Below are 17,109 nucleotides of genomic sequence, written 5' to 3'. Positions count from 1 at the left end.
GACGCCTAGAAATATCCATTGTGCACAACATGCAGATGTGTGGATAGAGGTAGATGCGGACGACACCCCGCCTGTACTTCTCGCCATCTACCCTCGTAGAGTTTTGGCTTCGTGCAGTGCTCACAGCTTGTCCTGTGACTAAGGGTTCTTTGTGCGTGTCTGTCATTTGCCATATGTCTGGGGCACAGGGACCGCCGCCTTGATGTGCGCCTCTATCTGTCGGGGCCCCCGGCCTCCTGCCTGTCTCCGGCCCGGGGCAGGTGTCCACCGCGGCCTGCAGGGGAAGGGTCCTGGGGGGCGGGCCGCCCCCAGCGACAGGTGTGCTCCTGAAAGCCTTTGTGTCTCTCTCCCCCCACCCGCAGTGCCCGGCTTCCCGTATCCAGCTGCCACCGCCGCGGCCGCCTACCGAGGGGCCCACCTGCGAGGCCGCGGCCGCACCGTGTACAACACCTTCCGGGCCGCGGCGCCCCCACCCCCGATCCCGGCCTACGGCGGGTAAGTGGGGTGGCCTTCCCGTCCCCGGGCTGGGCCTCCCGCACCGGCCCCCCTCCTGTTTGCGAGCGCATGCTGGTCTTGACTGCCCCACCAGAACCGCCCCAGCATGCAGCCCGGCGCGCCTGCAGTGGAGCACCTTGCAAAGAGTATTGAAAAATGAGTGTAATTTGTCCTGTCATGGTTGGTGCCTTTAAGCATTCTACATGTCACATGTTGTTATGTAAATTCTCTCTGAGACTGAATGCTGGAGAACAGAGAAATGGCTACAGCCAAAGATGTATTTCTGATGATTGCAAACATCTGGTTATTAAGGAGGTTGGATCACATTTGCCCCTTGAATCCGTCTGTGGAGGGACATTGAGTCCCCAAACATCAAGTTCACTGTGGCGGGGTGGGGGTGTCTGGTTCCCCTCCCCAAAGACACCTTGCCCGGCAAGGCTTATGAACCCTTGCCTGAGAAGAGAAAATTAGGCACGGAAGCAAATGCAAACATTGGCAAGTCCAGAGAAATTAGAAGTAAGGCTCATTTCAGTTGGGTTTTCCAAAATGGGCATTTGCCTTCCTTTGCCCCCTGCAAGGAAACGCAGGTTGATGTGTCTCCTGTTGGTGGTTTGGTATCTGTGTGCGTGGACTCTGGAATTGCCAAGTGAGGATCAAGGGATGGCGAGGAATGCTGAGGAACGGTGGTCCTGGTGTGGTGGGCTGCAACTCCAAATGCTGTCCTTTCTTTCTTCCTGTTAAGGGGTCCTCCTGGAACATTCCAGCAGCCCTGGAGTCAGGGAGAAAGAGATGTCTCCTGTGGTACTCAGGGGATGTTTGGACTGTCTGGAGATGTTTTGGGTTGTTGCAGCAAGAGCAGGAAGGTGCAATGGCATCTAGTGGGTGAAGGCCAGGGACACTGCTCAACATCCCCAGTGCACAGGATGCCCCCCCAATGAAAAGAGTTATCAGACCCCAAATGTCAATAGTGCTACTCAGAAAAACTCTGCTAATGTCCAGGACAGTTTGGCACAAGGCTTTCCTGGCCAATGACTGGCTTTTCTGGTCTGTAGAAAGAACATGGCTGTATTCCAGGCTGTATGAAAAGGGTTAATGCATTTTTTAATAGCTCTGTTGCTTATAAATCTTTTAGAAAACTTGAATTAGCCTAGATCATCTCTCTATTATACTGATGACAAAGGGAACCACTCTTTTTTCATTATTTATTCATATCTCACCCATTGCAGAGGAGAGCATTTGAAGTGTTTCAAACACAAATGCAATGAGACAAAGTTAAGAATATAAATAAATGAAACTAGATGGAATCATCAGGAAGAGAAAACAAAGACAGAGAGATCGGTCCGCGCCCATGGTTTCTTGTGTTGTCATTAGATGCAGGTCACTTCTGAGTTTCATAGCGGACAAAACAACAGTAAAAATTTCTTTCTCATGGAAAGATGGTGGATGATAACAGACCAAGGATGAAATTGCCCCGAATTCTCCCCACCCTCCAAAAACATGCATCTGCACCCCCTAAGCCTTATGTATCTGGCCACGTGATATAAGGAAGCATCCACTGTGTTAATCGTTATTTCCAACCTCACGGTGTTGAGCCCGTCTCATCATGGACCCAGAAATGCAGAAGTAAAGACGTGTTATTCCCAAGGTCACACAGTCAGTTGTTATGAAGGAAAGAAACCCACCAAGTTACCCTGTAGGCTCACGTAATTACTAAAGCAAGATTCATAAGCCATAAATACAAAATTGCATGTTTATACCACATTAGCTTGTCGGAAAATTATTATCTTATCTTAGTAGACAGTAATTGTAGCTTTTTGGTATATGTACCCTCAGTATCTCACTAGTATACTGAACGGGAAATAAATAAAGTAAAATTATATGGCTTATCCTCCCATGAACGATTTATAAAAATCTCAAAATAACACACCTGCCATAAAATTGAAATTCGCTCACTTACAATGAGCTCACTCTTTGCCGGGAATAACCACGCATAACTAATTAACGCCACATTCACCAGGAAGAGACACGGGCATCTCCAAATGGTGAAGCAACGTGTTGGCGACTGCTTCAGATGTTAATTAATTTAAGTATTCCAGCAATATTCCTAATCATTTCAGTTATAATGGTACACCGTGCCTCTTTGCTAGTAATATTCTCAGTGGAATCCTGAAACCCCCCTTAGTAGTAAGATGAAATTCTCAACACAGGAAGAGGGTGGTGATGGAGCAGAAGGGCTAGGGTGCACCCTAGGGGTACATGTGTCCATGTCTATAAGTTCTATAAGAGCCAAGTGCTGGTTGAAAACAGGAAATTCAGCTAGGCTGTGTTGCTGTGTTACAAACTCCCTGGAGTACACTAGCACCAAATGAGAAAAGTGTGAACCCAGCATCTTAAATGAAGGTTTCCCTTTGCTTCTACTTGTTGGTTTAGGCTGCAGGAGAGTGCAGGGAGGCAGCTCATGTTGGAAAGAATAGCAGAGGACAGGACAGGGCAGATATGGGCTGGAGTGGTGAGAGCCCTGGGCTTGAGTGGAAGCAAACAGCAAAGGTATTGGAAACCTACTTCTGTTCCCAAGAAGCGACATTATCAGGATTCAGGTGGTCCAGGTGATAGTGGTGGATATCCTGTAGCTGTTCCTCTCCAAAGCTGTTCCTTTGGTGGCAGAGATTTCTAGATTCAACTCATGTCTTTACTCCAGTACAGTTTAGCCTAGCATCCCAATTCCATGCACTGTGTCCTGCACCTTCAGAGGAGATTCTTCCCATTAGGGGTAGGGTGCACCATGTAGGCTAATAATTTCAATAACTATGATTAGCGATAAGGGTGTCCTGTGAGCACCAAGGGAGGCCCTTTAGCTCAGCTTGGGTTTTTAGGGGCGGCTTCCAGAAAAAGGAGAAATGTAGGATGCACTTAAGTCCGGGCACTTCCTAAAGTTCCACATTGAAATCCCATTCCACCATTCTCCCTCACACCCAGTGATCTCCATCTTTACTAAGGTATCACCTAGCAAGCTGCATTTATTATGGTTTTCCATTTGTCACCAGTTGAAGATACAGCTCACTGGCAACCTAAATCTCTGATCTTCATGGAAGTATGCAATATATACTCTGTTACTGAAATTCCAACCAAAAATGTATCATTTACCCTATTTCCATGTATGGTTTCCATATTGTTTTCCCACAGAACCTCCATGGCTACTTCCATGGAGACTCGGGTGACCCTTGGAGGTACCCAAGATCAAGATAGTCATGCAGGAGGATTCACCAACCATGCCTTCCCTATTCTTCTAGTTCCCTTTATTGATTTGGTTTTCTCCTCCACTTTCTGGTATTTTCTGAAGTTCTTCCCAGCAAGTGAAGAACACAGGTTCTAGAGAGGCCCTATTCTCTTCTTTCTCACATCGCTAAAAAGAAACCTCCTGAGACATTAATACTTGGTCATTTTCCATAGAGGGATCGTGGGAATGAATGGGAAACCTAGACTGAGCCAGCCAACTCACTGTTGATTGTCAATATTAACTGAGTGAGGATGGGCAATGAGTTAGAAACCTAGTGTCTGACCCCCTTTCCTTGGAGGCACCTGCATGCAGGTCACAGACTTCCATTCCCCACAAGCCACAGAGCTGGATTTGGATGAAGGCACTTCAATCATTTATGGAATATATAGATCATAAATAAAATATTAGCTAGTGAATCGTTTCCTAGACAGCCGAATGGATCAATCCTTGCATTTGATCTTGGACCCAGTTTTGCTAGAGAAGGCTCAATGTCCAGTCTGTCTTTCTATGACTCACATTTGGGAGAAATTGCCTTTTGGACAATTACCATCCAATGGAGCTTGCAGACTGATGACCCATGGTTGGAGAGGGCAGGTAGATGCCTTTAAGATGTACCCACCAGACTCAGTACAACATCAGATACTAAAAGACAGCAACTGAACCCCAAAAGTAACCCTGTGAGACTGGCCTCACCAAATCCTTGCTCTTAATTAATTAGTTCCTTAACTATTAAGTACCCATAGATCCTTAGGAATGCTTTCAGGCTAGGTCCTAGAAAGGCCTCGTACACCAGCCTCTAGGACGATGTGCATGCGCCTTTCTGTCCATCAATCAACTATGCTTTCTGGTATTAATATCTAAATATCTTAATCCCCAGACCGTATTGTCTGTTGTTTAGGACCTTTCTCATTTGATAGGAACACCAGGAACTAAAGTTATCACCCATTATCAGAATATTTTCCAGAATTCTCTCTAGCTTGTTGTTTATATCTTTGTTTTGTGTGTGAATTCTTGTTCAAATCTCCAGCCAGTGTTAAAGTGTAACTTCTGTTACATAAAAAAAAAAAAAAAGCTTCTAAATTGAATGCATCTATAGACAAACACCGTAAGTCAGTGGTTTTTAAATTTTAGGGGGAGAGGGGAGTGGTATGTGACAGATGGCCTTTAATAATCTAATTAAAAATGTCTTCCCAAGGAAAATGTTGGTGTACACGTACATATATCCATATACAACAGACGCAGTAATATACAAATGCCAGGGAGTTTATGAACCCTTATCTATTGAAAAACAGCTAGATTTAAACACATTAAAATTTTAATTTATTTTCCACTTGGAAGGGACAGTAAGGAAGAGCAGTTTTAAATAACCTCTCCTTCAGGAATGTATTTGTGGTGGTGATATATTACACAAACAGATTGTATAGTTTGGGCATCCTATACTTTCTTTTCTTTTCTTTTCTTTTTTTAAGTAAACTAATTTGCTATAGTGCAATCATTCCCTGCTTGCATTCAACCAAATATTTAACGACTGTTATTACCTTCCTTCCTAAGAAAATGAGATGTGCATTTGCATTATGTTCTTGCAAAAGCATTTGCAGGCCCAAAGTGATTGGCAAGCAATACAATTACCTTTGCATGGCTAGACAGTCCGCCTTTGCATTAAAATTGGACTGCACCTGTTCCATGCATGACGGCAACTCCCTTCGCTTGGACGCGACCATGCTTAATTTATCTATAGATCCATAGTAGCCATCGACTCCTGCCCTCCTTTCCCTACAAATCTGATATTTTAAGTGCACCTGTTTCGTGGGGCTTTAAAAGGTGTTTGGACACATTCCTGGAAACCAGTGTGAGAGTTTATGAGAGCTTTCCTATAACCAGCTCCTGTTTAGAATAGGACCTGGGAGACTGGTCAGTCTCCTAGGTTGGTGCTGTCACAAATGTACACAAAGATAACATGTGCAGGGTGGTGTCCCATAGAACGAAGAGCCTATTCGTCCCTGAGCCACCAGCATCAGCGTCACCTGGTCCTTGTTAGAAATTGGAATTCTTAGACCAGCCCCCCCTTCCCATCCAGACTTATGAAGTCAGAAGCTCTGGGCTGGGCATGGGGCCCAGCCATCTGTGTTATAACGAGCCCTCAGGTGACCCTGCATGCACGCTGAAATTTGACCACTGTCTGCTGCAGCAGTTCAATGCAGATGGTGAAGCCAAGGCTCCCTGTAGGTTCTTTCTATCTGAAGGGTGATGACACTATTCTCCAACCCACAGGGGCAATAAGAAGGCGAGATGGGATAATGAGCGCAGGATGCTTAGACCAGGGACTGAACACGTAGGACTCATTCTATGAATGTGAGGACCAGTATTGTCTGTGCCTTCTCCATCACCAATAGCTTAGGAGGAGAAACAGCATTTTGGTGAAAGTGGCAGCCCATCAACTGGCTTCATTTCATACCATGAACAAGGACAGCCCTATGGGTCTCTTGGTTTTAGAGAATTCATGAAAATATATTACACCCTCTCCATCATTCCCTCCGAAATGTGCGGGTACAGCACTCAGTGAGAATGGGCACTCCCTGCATCCTGTGGTTTATAATAGTGGGAATTCTTAGTTTCCTTTCTCAGCCAAGCACCCCCTCTCCTGCCGTCCGCTGGGCCTCTGAACCCTGCAGGCCCCTGAAGGAGCCTCGGACCTTCTAGACACTGGGGCTTGCATAGTCTGTTCCCTTTGCCTGGAATGCTTTTCCCCCCTCTCTACCTGGCTAAGGCTTTGAGATTTCCGAGGTGCTTGGACAGGTAGCTTCACCTCTTCTGCTAGCACCTCCTACCCCCCACCCCCGGTTGCCCTCTCGGAGCACCTGTTCCTCCTCAACTCCTATCCACACCACAGTTTTACACTTATGTGCATTTATGCACATGGCTTTGAGACCGCACAGCCCCCTCCCTGCAAAGCTCCCTGATGGCAGGTTTAGTGATGGACGTTCTTGCCCGTCTGTGCCCTAGTGTAGTTGTTGGAGGACTGTAAGCATTTTGGTAGCAGAGAAATAGTACTCAGCATTCAGTTGCTTTGAGCTTCTCAAAATGAGGATGCTGGATCACATCTTCTCTTTGGTTCTCTGTCTCCAATGCGGGATGTCCAAGTCCCAAAGTAATTTGCCACGGCCAAGCATGGTACAGGGTTTACCCTGCTGAACAAAGGCAAACAAACATCAGGGCCTGTCCTTTCCTCACTCCTGGGAGCTGTTGGTACAAATAGACTTGATATGGAGGCGTGCAGCTGGCCATGACTTCTAAGAACCGCAGCTGGTGAAAGAAGAGGCCACTTTTCCAGCCAGAGCCTCAGCTCAGCCCTCCTGGTCCACATGGGCGTGCATGGGAACACCCCCAAAGTCTAGGCCAGGCTTGGCTCCTCAGTATTCACAGAAGAGCAGTCACAGATGGGATCCCCGTCTAACAAATATGTGGATGGAGGCATGACTTCACATGTTTAAATATATATTAATGTGTAGTTAAAATACTAATATTTGGTTCACATCCCAGATCACTTTCTGTAACCACGATGTCCAGCACATTGCTCATGGCTTTGCACCCAGCACCTCACTGCATCCTCTTCGAGGTGGCCACTTCCTAGTCCCTCTCCCCATTTTGCAGATGAGTACGTGATGCTCAGATAGCTTAAGTGATGAGCCCCCAGCTCACAGCTGCTGGTTGGTGAGGCTGTGACCGGATGGCCATGCGGTTCCCGCCTCACTTGGCTCTTGAATGATGACCTGCTTCTGGAGGAGGATATTGGGAGAGTAGGCGTTCCCAGCCCAGGCACAGCAGCATGGAAGAGTGGGGCCAAAGCAGAGGCTGTTTTGTCACGGCTGTAGGACTAAGCTCTGTGGTTCGGGACCCAGGCTAAATATTTGTCACTCTCCCCCCGTTTCCTCCGATCTGTTCCAAATCCTGTTGGCAGAGGCTGGCCCTGCCTTCTGACCCCCAACAGACACTATCTTTTAATGTTGCAAATGCTGGGAGCACAGCTCAGGGTGCTGTGCACCTCAGTGTCTTGGATTAGGGGTTTTATGCCGCTTGACGAGCCCCCTTGTGAACCTTAGCCCTCTTGGATCAAAATGAAAACAGCTGAAAGTGATTCCTCCCAACCTCCTTGGCATGTGAAATCCTGTCACATTTTTAAGGATAATGGTACTTGGGGTCTAGCCAGTCATGTCTCAAAAGCTCTGAGAAGCACTCCACAGGGTTCTCCAGCAAACCAGTGTCACAGCCGTGTGTGTGCGTGCGTGTGCGTGTGTTTCCAGTACCATCCTCAGGTCCCATACGCTTGGCTTACATGTGGGTCTGCTCTCCTCCCGAAGCCTGCTGGCTCCCTTTGGTAACCAGAGTCCTGTTTCTGTTAGAACCCCGCTCCATTCACTGGGGTGGCTCACTGGTCCTTTGCCAGAGTCCTAAATCATCTATGAACTCCGTGGGGAGTTCTCAGGGAAGGTTATCAATGACAACCACCATCCTGCGGAAAACCTGCACTTGGAAACGCACGCTTTTATAGTCCATACGTCCTGTGATCCTTCGAGAAGCCTGTGACCTGTACAGGCTACATGTGATCCTCATGAAACCCATTGTAACGCTTAGGTATTGTGAGTTAGTTTCCCGTGATTACATGGCTATAAGCTTCTCTTCCTGGCTGCTTCACTCAAGGTATACCAAGAAACTTCTGGAAAAGCCCAGGATTTTCTGCTTCCTGTGAAGTCCTTTCTCTCTGGAATGACTATATATGGATGGTGTCAATGGAACCTCAGTCATAATGTGGGGCTTGCTTGGCCTGGATATGCTTTATGAAAATTTACATGCAGGCACCTGTATGTACATACATGTGTACACACGAGCACAAATACATGCATAGATGTGCAAACACAGACCACTACACACTGTATATGCCAGTCTGCACACGTATGCAGTTATACACCTGGGCAGGCATACACGTGCACACACACACGTGTGCTGACATGCACATGGTACCACACCCACAATCCGCTCGCCTGCATGCACACAGAGCACCCACGTATACAAACACATGTGTGATCTTGCACACACACATGATCACACACGTGTAATCAAAGATATTTTCCTACACTTACCACGAAGGAGTGGCACCTGGAATTATCAAATTTAATACCACAGCGTTGAAAGACCGTAGGGGAACAGTTCTGGAATCGTTTGGGTTGTCTGGCTCTCCTCAAGTCATTCAGCTACACCGCGTCCTGAAAATGCGACAATCTGTCCCCTACCCTTTATCAATCCTGTATTTTAAGCAGATGATTATTTCCCCCCAGGTGGGGAGATCTGTGGTTGGGTTGAACACAAACACTGACCCTTCTGTCTGTCCAGGCCACTTAAACCCACCTCCTCTTTGCATTTCTGCTCCCCTTCCTGAAAGCCAGGGAGTGGGGCCTGGTGCCCAGCACGCCACCACATCCTGGACCAACCTCGGGCCCCTGCCTAATTTTCTCGGGCTGACGGACAGCTGTTGTCTCCAACCTCCTTAACCAATGTGAAAACTATCCTTGGTTCCTGTGTTTTGGATCTTGTGACCAGACTAACTTCGCCATTGCAGGGGTTGGTGTGTCTGCATGGGGAAATGCACTAATATGGATGTTTTTCTTTGTGTGTGCACCCTTGCAGTGTTGTTTACCAGGATGGATTTTATGGTGCAGACATTTATGTAAGTATTCATTAACGTGCATGCCACCCCTGTTTCCTCCCGGAGTCATTCTGTTTACAAGTTTGCTACAAGTTTCCTCTTCCTGGTCTGTGGGCAAGAGTCCCGACAGCCATCGTGGCTGGTGTTGGGTGGCATTAACTCCAGAAGTTAACCTCAGAAGACATGCAAACGCACCCTTAAAATGATGGCATTTGTCTCATGTCAAATTTAACACTCTCTAGCCCTATAAAAAAAAAAAGCCTCTAAAGTTTTCAGTGTGGTTTCAGCATAATATTTAGGATAACAGCTGTAGTTACCAGCTGCAGAGGGTTAAAAGATATTTTCATGGCTGCTTTTCTTGATGTTTTCCGAAAAAGACATTTGTTCATGGTGATAGCTCTAGAAAGAACCCTTCCCACTCCCTCTGGGTGATTTTAGCAGGAAACATTTCTAACAAAATAACTGCCCACTTGGCCACACAACCCTTTAGTCCTCCTTGTTGCCTTCCATCTCCCCGCTCCCAACCATTACCTGACTTAGAATTGTTTGTTAAATTTAGAATCATTTATTAAATGGTACCACTTTATTAGGCTTTTCACTTTCAGAAAAGAGTAGGATGGTTCTCATTATGGGGACCATAATTAAACTTACCTAAATAGATCTAGAGGCACTTACTCTCTCCTATTGTGATATTAACTACAATGTTAGGAGAATAAGCTGGAATACACACAATTTAAAATAGATGGGCAAGGTCCAGGGCCATTTTTTTAAATCCTATGCTTTTTTTTTGTATTACAAGTGACCTCAAATAAGTTCACTGGAATCGTATTTGTTGTCTTATAGACTAGATAACAAAGAAAAATAAAACCGTATTTCTGACCAAATTGATATCATTTACTAGAAAATGAGAAAGACACTATTTATTTAATTTTCTTCCTTTTGAATTTCAAATAACTACAATTTTGAAACATAGTATTAATCTCCATCAATGATGCATGTAGTTGAGTTCTACTATCATTGCATCAAATACATTTATTATAATCTATGGATTAGTGGGGTTTTTTTCATAATAAAATGAACAAACAACCTACACCCACTGAGCAACCAATTTCTTATTTTTTTGTGTAGCTTAATGCATGGCTCCAACTTTTTTTTTTTTTTTCAATGCATACCATTTTAGACAGAGAGGCAGTGTGAGGCTAGGCAGGCTGGAGATCCATCAACATCCTTAGAAACCCAAGAAACCCAACATCAGTCTACACCCAACTGCCAGTGTAGCCTCTGGATAGAGCATATCTAAGCTTAGGGCTTTTTTTCTTTTTTATTTGGAATATGGGGAGAAGAGAAGGGATGAAAAATGAGGGGAAAAAAGACAATAGACCAAAAAAAACCCCAAAATACAAAAAAAAAAAAAATCTCTATCAACACCTACCAGTGGTGGGGGAGGGCACATTCATAAGCCTAGCTAAAAACAAAAATATATTAACTATTGTTTCTTGAATGGCCTCCTCCTTGTGCCTCAGTTTCCTCCTTTGTAAACTGACAGCCATTTATTGAATTATTAATTTGTGCTGTCCTATGGATATTTCCAGTGGGTGTCTTCTCCTGCCTTCTAGATACTTGAGTAGCAGGAAGGAGGAGCTGCCCGAAGGCAGAGTCTGGAGGATCCCAGACATGGGGAAAGAATGCACAACTAGGAGAGGTGGGCAGATGTGACTGTGCCAGTGGTGCTGGAGACCTCAGATGAAAATCCGTGAGAACAGAGCAAATGGGGGGCACAGAGACACTCAGAAGGGAGCAAATGCACCAGGTGGGAAGAGAGAGTCCATTCAGTGAGGAGAGCTACCCAAAAAAGCCCCTTCGGGCTGTAAGCTCCTTTAGCGGCTTTCGTGCCCCATGAACCCACCACATCTGGGCACAGAGCCTGCGGGGTATGGTGGTGCAGCCCCCGAAGGTGTCGGAGGTTATGGCAGGACACAGCGGTTCTTGTTTCACCAATGCTGTGCTCCCCGGAGTCAGGGTTTAGAAAACTGTTTCTCCCATGCTTTGCAAGCCACTCTTCGAGCCCAAAAAATGTCTATATCATTTTTCCCCGCTGTTCATATTATATTAATATTTTTCAGGGGGAGGTTTCAAATGGGCAGTCGGGGGACAGAGGGAGCTACTGAGATGCGAACTCAGTGCCCTGCTTCGTGGCCGTTGTTTGGATCCTCTTTCCAAGAAAGGATCTCAGACCTTGCAGAGCTTCCTGAGTGTTTTGCTCTGTGTAAACTGGCAGTTTTGGAATATTCCTGCCCCGGGGGGGAGGGCACAGTGTCTGGGGGGCACAGCGACTAGACCTCCTGTGACGGCAGCGAAATGGGCTCATAGGTGGCCTCGCGTTGATTTCGGGGAAAGAAAGAATTCAAATATTTCCTGCACTTGCAAGTTTATGGAGCAGGATTGGTCTTGGCTCGAAGTATGTTCCATGCTTGAGTGGGATCTTTCAAGCTGCCACCCCTGCCTCCCTTGCGGTACTGGTGTGACTGGAACTGTCCCCAGTGCGCCATTTCTTAAAGAAATGAAGGTTTAAAGGAAAGCATGCAAAGGTCTCTTTTATTTAAAGGAAGTGTTTGGCTTGCTCCTTCAAGCTTGTTAAAAATCATGCACAGTAAATAGCGTTAGGGCAATCCTGAGAGGTCCTGGGACATGTGTTAGACACACAGGTCACCTCTAATGGGCTTAAACATCCCGTTTTTGTTTTAAGTTTGCTGGGTGCCCTAGTGAGCTTCTGCTTTGGTTACGTCTAAGGATGGCACCAGCAGGCTGGCCTCTAGCGCTTCCCACTCCGTCGCCGTCCACCCTTGGAAGCTGCCAGAGCACACGCACCAGACCATGGCCTCCTCTTTGCACCTGTTTTCTCACCCCTTGTCTCTGTCCTGCAAGGTCTTTCCATCCCACCCACCTCTTGTTGGAGCCCTTGAGCATTTCTCGGTCCCAGTGGAGCATGTGGGATTTGAAAGACCTGCAGGACCCCTGCACCTGGCCAGCCCTCTGCCTCTGGTGTAGAATGAGCTCCTTCTTAAATGTTTCAAAGAAGCGAGGATTGTGGAGAGAGGGAGAGGTGGTCAGAGATGCCCTGAAATTGCAAGAGGGCTTCGATTGGTTATGGGATGCTGTGAGCTAGGAGCTAAGGCAAAAACCAGGGAAGTTCATTTGAGCTGTGGGCACAGAAAAAGCATCCTATTCAGGGGCCCAGTCCTATAGGAGGAGCTCGGACCCTGGCCACAGGGGTTCTGCTCAGGCCCAGTGAGGATGGCCACTCATCTGAGAGGATGTAGTGAGTTTCCAAGTCAGGAAGGACAGTATAAAAGAGGGTCCTTTCCACCCGAGGACATGCTACACACACACACACACACACACACACACACACTCGCTCTCTCTCTCTCTCTCTCTCTCTCTATTTCAAAAGAACGAAATTCAGCTTATATAACTAGCCTATCAAATCTATAAGTTAGCCATGGTTGCTTAGTGATACACATTTAAATGATTTATTTTCCATGAAAAAGTGAGTCAAGGTGAATAAATAAATAATAGCAGTAATGATCCATGGGATGGACAACCTTTTTGAAAGTTGAAGTGGAAGGACTAAGTGCCCTGGGCCTACAGAGCAATCCGTTCTATTTAGGAATGAAGCTATGGATCTCACGAGACCAGAATTGGCCACAGAGCTAAAAGTAAGTGTGGCTTAGCTGCATTTAGCCAGACGTTTGTCTTCCCCCAGCTCAGGGAGCTATCCAAGGGTATGGCGTTTGATCAAAACATAACCATTGAACATGGAAATAAAGACATGACAATCGAGCTGTTTCAAAAGGAGGTACTAACTCAGTGGAAAGTGGAGCAAGATAGTGGAGCGATGGGCAGAAGAGAAGAGGAGACAGGTGGGGAGAGAGGAGACCGAGAAAGAGAGAAACACTGATATACGATAAAAATGTTCCCTTTTCATGAGAAAGCCCAAGCTTTCCAGCAGTCCAAGCAGCCGTGAGGCTGCCTGGCTGGTATGTCTCCATGAGATTCCAATGCATGTTTACATTATTCTTGAATTCTGTGTTATAGCAAGTTCCTGGTTGACATCTTGGCTAAAACACAATTATTTCTGAATTCATGTCCTTTTGGCATCCATGGATCTTAAAACAAAGAGGTGTCCTCATTTCACTAATGTAAATGTGTAACTGAAGCACACACTTCTCCAAATAAAACACCAAGTCCTTATTCCCGGGACCACGCTTTCCGTGGGAGCCAGCTGCAAGTGGCAGTAGGCAAGTGGGCAGTAGTCAGCCCACCAAGGGGTTCAGTGTTTCCTATGTGGCACAAGATGCTCAACCTTTACTGCCTCACTTCCCCCTCTCAGCCCTGGGTGGGCAGGAATTTCCTCCACCCATTACCTCCACTTCTGTTTTCAGTGGAGGAAACTTTTTTCTTCAGAGAAGAGATGAAATGCTTTGTCCAAAAATTAATTAATTAATTAATAATAAATAAATAAATAAATAAAATAATAAAATTTAAAAAAGAAAGAAAGAAAGAAATGCTTTGTCCAGAAACATTCATTGACCCTGGGGCCTGAGCCCATGTGATCTGGCTCCAGTCACACCGAGTAATGCTGTCGCCCTCACTGAACCACACTCTGAGAAATGCAGTGAAAGGAAAGGAGGAAGAAGAGAAATAAGGTAATGAGGTGGGCAGGTCACAGGAAACAGTATCTCTACTTGAAACTTTCAAATAAGCAATAGGAGAGAGAGAGAGAAGAACCTAGGATGTGGACAGGCATAGGTCCACAGGCTTACATTTACTAAATCTAAGGCCAAGTAAAGATTAAGATATAGAGGATGTAGATGATATAGACATAGATGATCTATAGATATAGATGATATAGATCCATAAACACACACCTTTATAAGGCAGGTCCCTAGATCTCGCGGCTTTCCATCACCTTAATGTCTGCCCTGGACCTAGAAAAATTCACTCTAAACTGGAACCACTCATGTGAAAGATTAGGCTCGCCCACCCCAAAAAAATGCTCACATCCAAAAATTGCATCCCAGTCTGTCCGAGGGGTTCTACTTGAGATCATGTTGGTGTTGGACTTGAACGAAGTCATGACGTGCCCACGATATATTCCCAGCAGCTTCTCTAGACACGTGGCACGTGCACATAGGTTTCCCAGTCACATGTATTAAAAGGAACTTTGGCAGCTTCAACATGATTCACTAAGTCACGAGATTCATTGCGCGCTCTGTTGTTCTTTGATGCTAAATTTTAAAAACCAAGGTATTGATACAGCTAGAGTTGCTGTGTACTGTCAACTGCCTCAGTAATTAGGCACCAAAGCTAAATCCTCAGGTATTCCAGAGAATTCTAATCATGGGATAAAGAGAGAAACTTGAAGGAGTTAACTTGAGCTGTTACATTATGCTTAAGATGATAAGAAGCCATGAAAGTATCCTTTTTTCTTCTTTGAAAATAAGTACAAGTTATAACACAAATACGATCAGTAAGGTTTGACTCTCCACCCCCCCCCCCACCACCACCACCCTCACCTTCCTGATACTCTGGGTTACAGAGATCTGCAGCTAAAACCTGCTGTTGTTTTTGGTTTGATGGGTCAGTCTCAGGTCTTTGTGAAGTAAGGGAAGCAAACTTGTACATGAATTGCTCTGGAATTTCTGTCTGACTTATGCATTTTCTTTTATTTATTTCATTTTTGCATTGAAAACATTACATTTCTGTTTCCTTATAGAGTAGTGTATCAAGAGCCTGTGTATGGCAATAAATTGCTGCAGGTATGAAATCCCGACTGGTGGAAAAACTCATCACTATGATTGTGGGTTTGCTGTGAAATCCTACTAACAAGACAATTCTGGGGAGGGGATATGTTCTCTAACATGGAAGACGAAAGACTTAACTGAATTTTCCAGTTTCGATGTGAATGCTTCTGGGATAGAGATACACACCCTCAGATTTCCCCTGTTGACTAGATCTTGAGTGTACAAAATGGAGGTCTGACTTGGCTGTAAATTTGCTGGCTTAAAATGTATCTAGACTCAATTAATATAAATTCAGCGCAAAAACTTGTAAGGTTTCATCGTGTCAACTGTCTGGGTAATTGTGGTAGGTTCCTGGAGTCAACTGGAATGGTCAAACAAAAAACGTATTCATCCAGCATTGAGGGTCAGCCCAGCCAACATGACTTACCCTGGTTTCATTGTAGCTTCTTATAAATTTATTTCACACCTATTGCTATAGCTCTCAACCCTTTTACTCACTACTGAAGCAACCCCCAAATGAACTAATTTGTAGGAAGAAAAAAGAGCAACACGTCCATTGGAGTGTAGCTGGCCGAGTCTCCCAATATGGTCTGTAGCCAACATGAAAACTGTCAAACAAAATGAAGGAAGAATGTAAAACTAAGGATGATCAGTGGGAGTTTTATTACATGGATTTCCCTGTAACATGCAATTCCCATTTTTGTTCTGTATTAAGTCAATTAAGAAAGTACATTCTTTTTTAACCACGAGAATTAAGTTTTAATGAGAAATCTAGTGTGAAAAGGGGGTACTTGGATATAGGAGAGAACAAAATAATTCAAATTCCCAAGATCAACTTTTATTTTTACGTTTCAGGAAAACTGATTTTCATTGCCACACTTCAAAGAAAGCCGAATGTATGCCGATGAATTAGGGAGCGATTACTCAAGTGTTTCATTTTGCAAATATTCTTATAAAGATTGTTTTAGTTATATATATATATTTATGTATATATTCCAATCCACCTTGCAGATTGCACAAAGTGAGATCCTTGGGTCTTCTCAGAAAATGGAAAGGCTTCTGCCTAGAATTAAGCCCATTGCTACTTTATACAGTTAAGCTGAAGAGAAACACACACTGAGCCCTTCCCATTGTCACATCCCCACCAGCACACAAACATTTTGCCTCTCTTCCTAAGTCTTTTGGATATTAGAATGTCTTTTTCCAAAAGTGTGCTCTAAAGTAAAACCGGATTTTTTTTTTTTTTTTTTTTTTTTGGTCAAATGACTCTGAGATGCCCTGAGCATCTATAGCACTTGTCAATATTGTTTTAGGAAGTTCCACAGATGGAGGAACCCAGTCCATTTCATTTACTTTGGCATTTCCCAAACCTATTTGGTCATGGAAAGGTTTCCTTTCCTACCACTATTAGCACCCCCAAGAAATGCAATGTTGAAAACGCTTTGTTGGAGCGCCATTAGGGGTCCTTAATCAATAACCTCTGCCCCAACCTCCAGAGGTCTCACTAGCAAAGGAAATGTTTCACACAATGAGTTGAGATCTTTGTGGCGGCTTCTGGTGATGGGGGCAGAGGGGGAAATCCATAACGGCCATTTAAAATGTATATTTTATATAAGGTCTCATTTATAGCTTGCTGCCCAGTATGTGAAAAAATGAGTATGTTTTATGAGGAGGGAGTACAGAACCATGCTGTGCTTGCCGTTCAGTTTGGTGGTGGGAGAAATCTCATTGTCAAGGGCACATTTTTGTCCTAAGGTCAGGAAGACTGGCTTCAGCATGAACATGGTTTGGTGCCAGCAAATGGAGGTGAGCGCTCCTTTTTCAGACATTAG

The 17,109-nt window shown here is 45.0% G+C and overlaps 1 protein-coding gene across 15 annotated transcripts in view; it reads left to right on the top strand.

Annotated features, from left to right (window-relative positions):
• RBFOX1 (RNA binding fox-1 homolog 1) overlaps positions 1-17,109 on the top strand; it is a 2,034,214-nt gene that overhangs the window by 1,976,421 nt on the left and 40,684 nt on the right. For 11 of the 15 annotated variants that reach the window (XM_038540439.1, XM_038540451.1, XM_038540445.1 and 8 more), the window contains 2 exons: positions 363-495; positions 15,250-15,292. In XM_038540439.1, coding sequence (XP_038396367.1) covers positions 363-495; positions 15,250-15,292 — 176 coding nt within the window. Of the gene's footprint in view, positions 1-362; positions 496-9,454; positions 9,495-15,249; positions 15,293-17,109 lie in introns of all 15 variants that reach the window. The other 4 variants (XM_038540446.1, XM_038540440.1, XM_038540437.1 and 1 more) reach the window with 1 other exon arrangement.

The sequence above is a fragment of the Canis lupus genome, chromosome 6 (genome assembly GCF_011100685.1).
Source record: "Canis lupus familiaris isolate Mischka breed German Shepherd chromosome 6, alternate assembly UU_Cfam_GSD_1.0, whole genome shotgun sequence".
In the NCBI taxonomy this organism is placed as follows: domain Eukaryota; kingdom Metazoa; phylum Chordata; class Mammalia; order Carnivora; family Canidae; genus Canis; species Canis lupus.
This window is presented reverse-complemented; position numbering and strand designations above follow the sequence as displayed.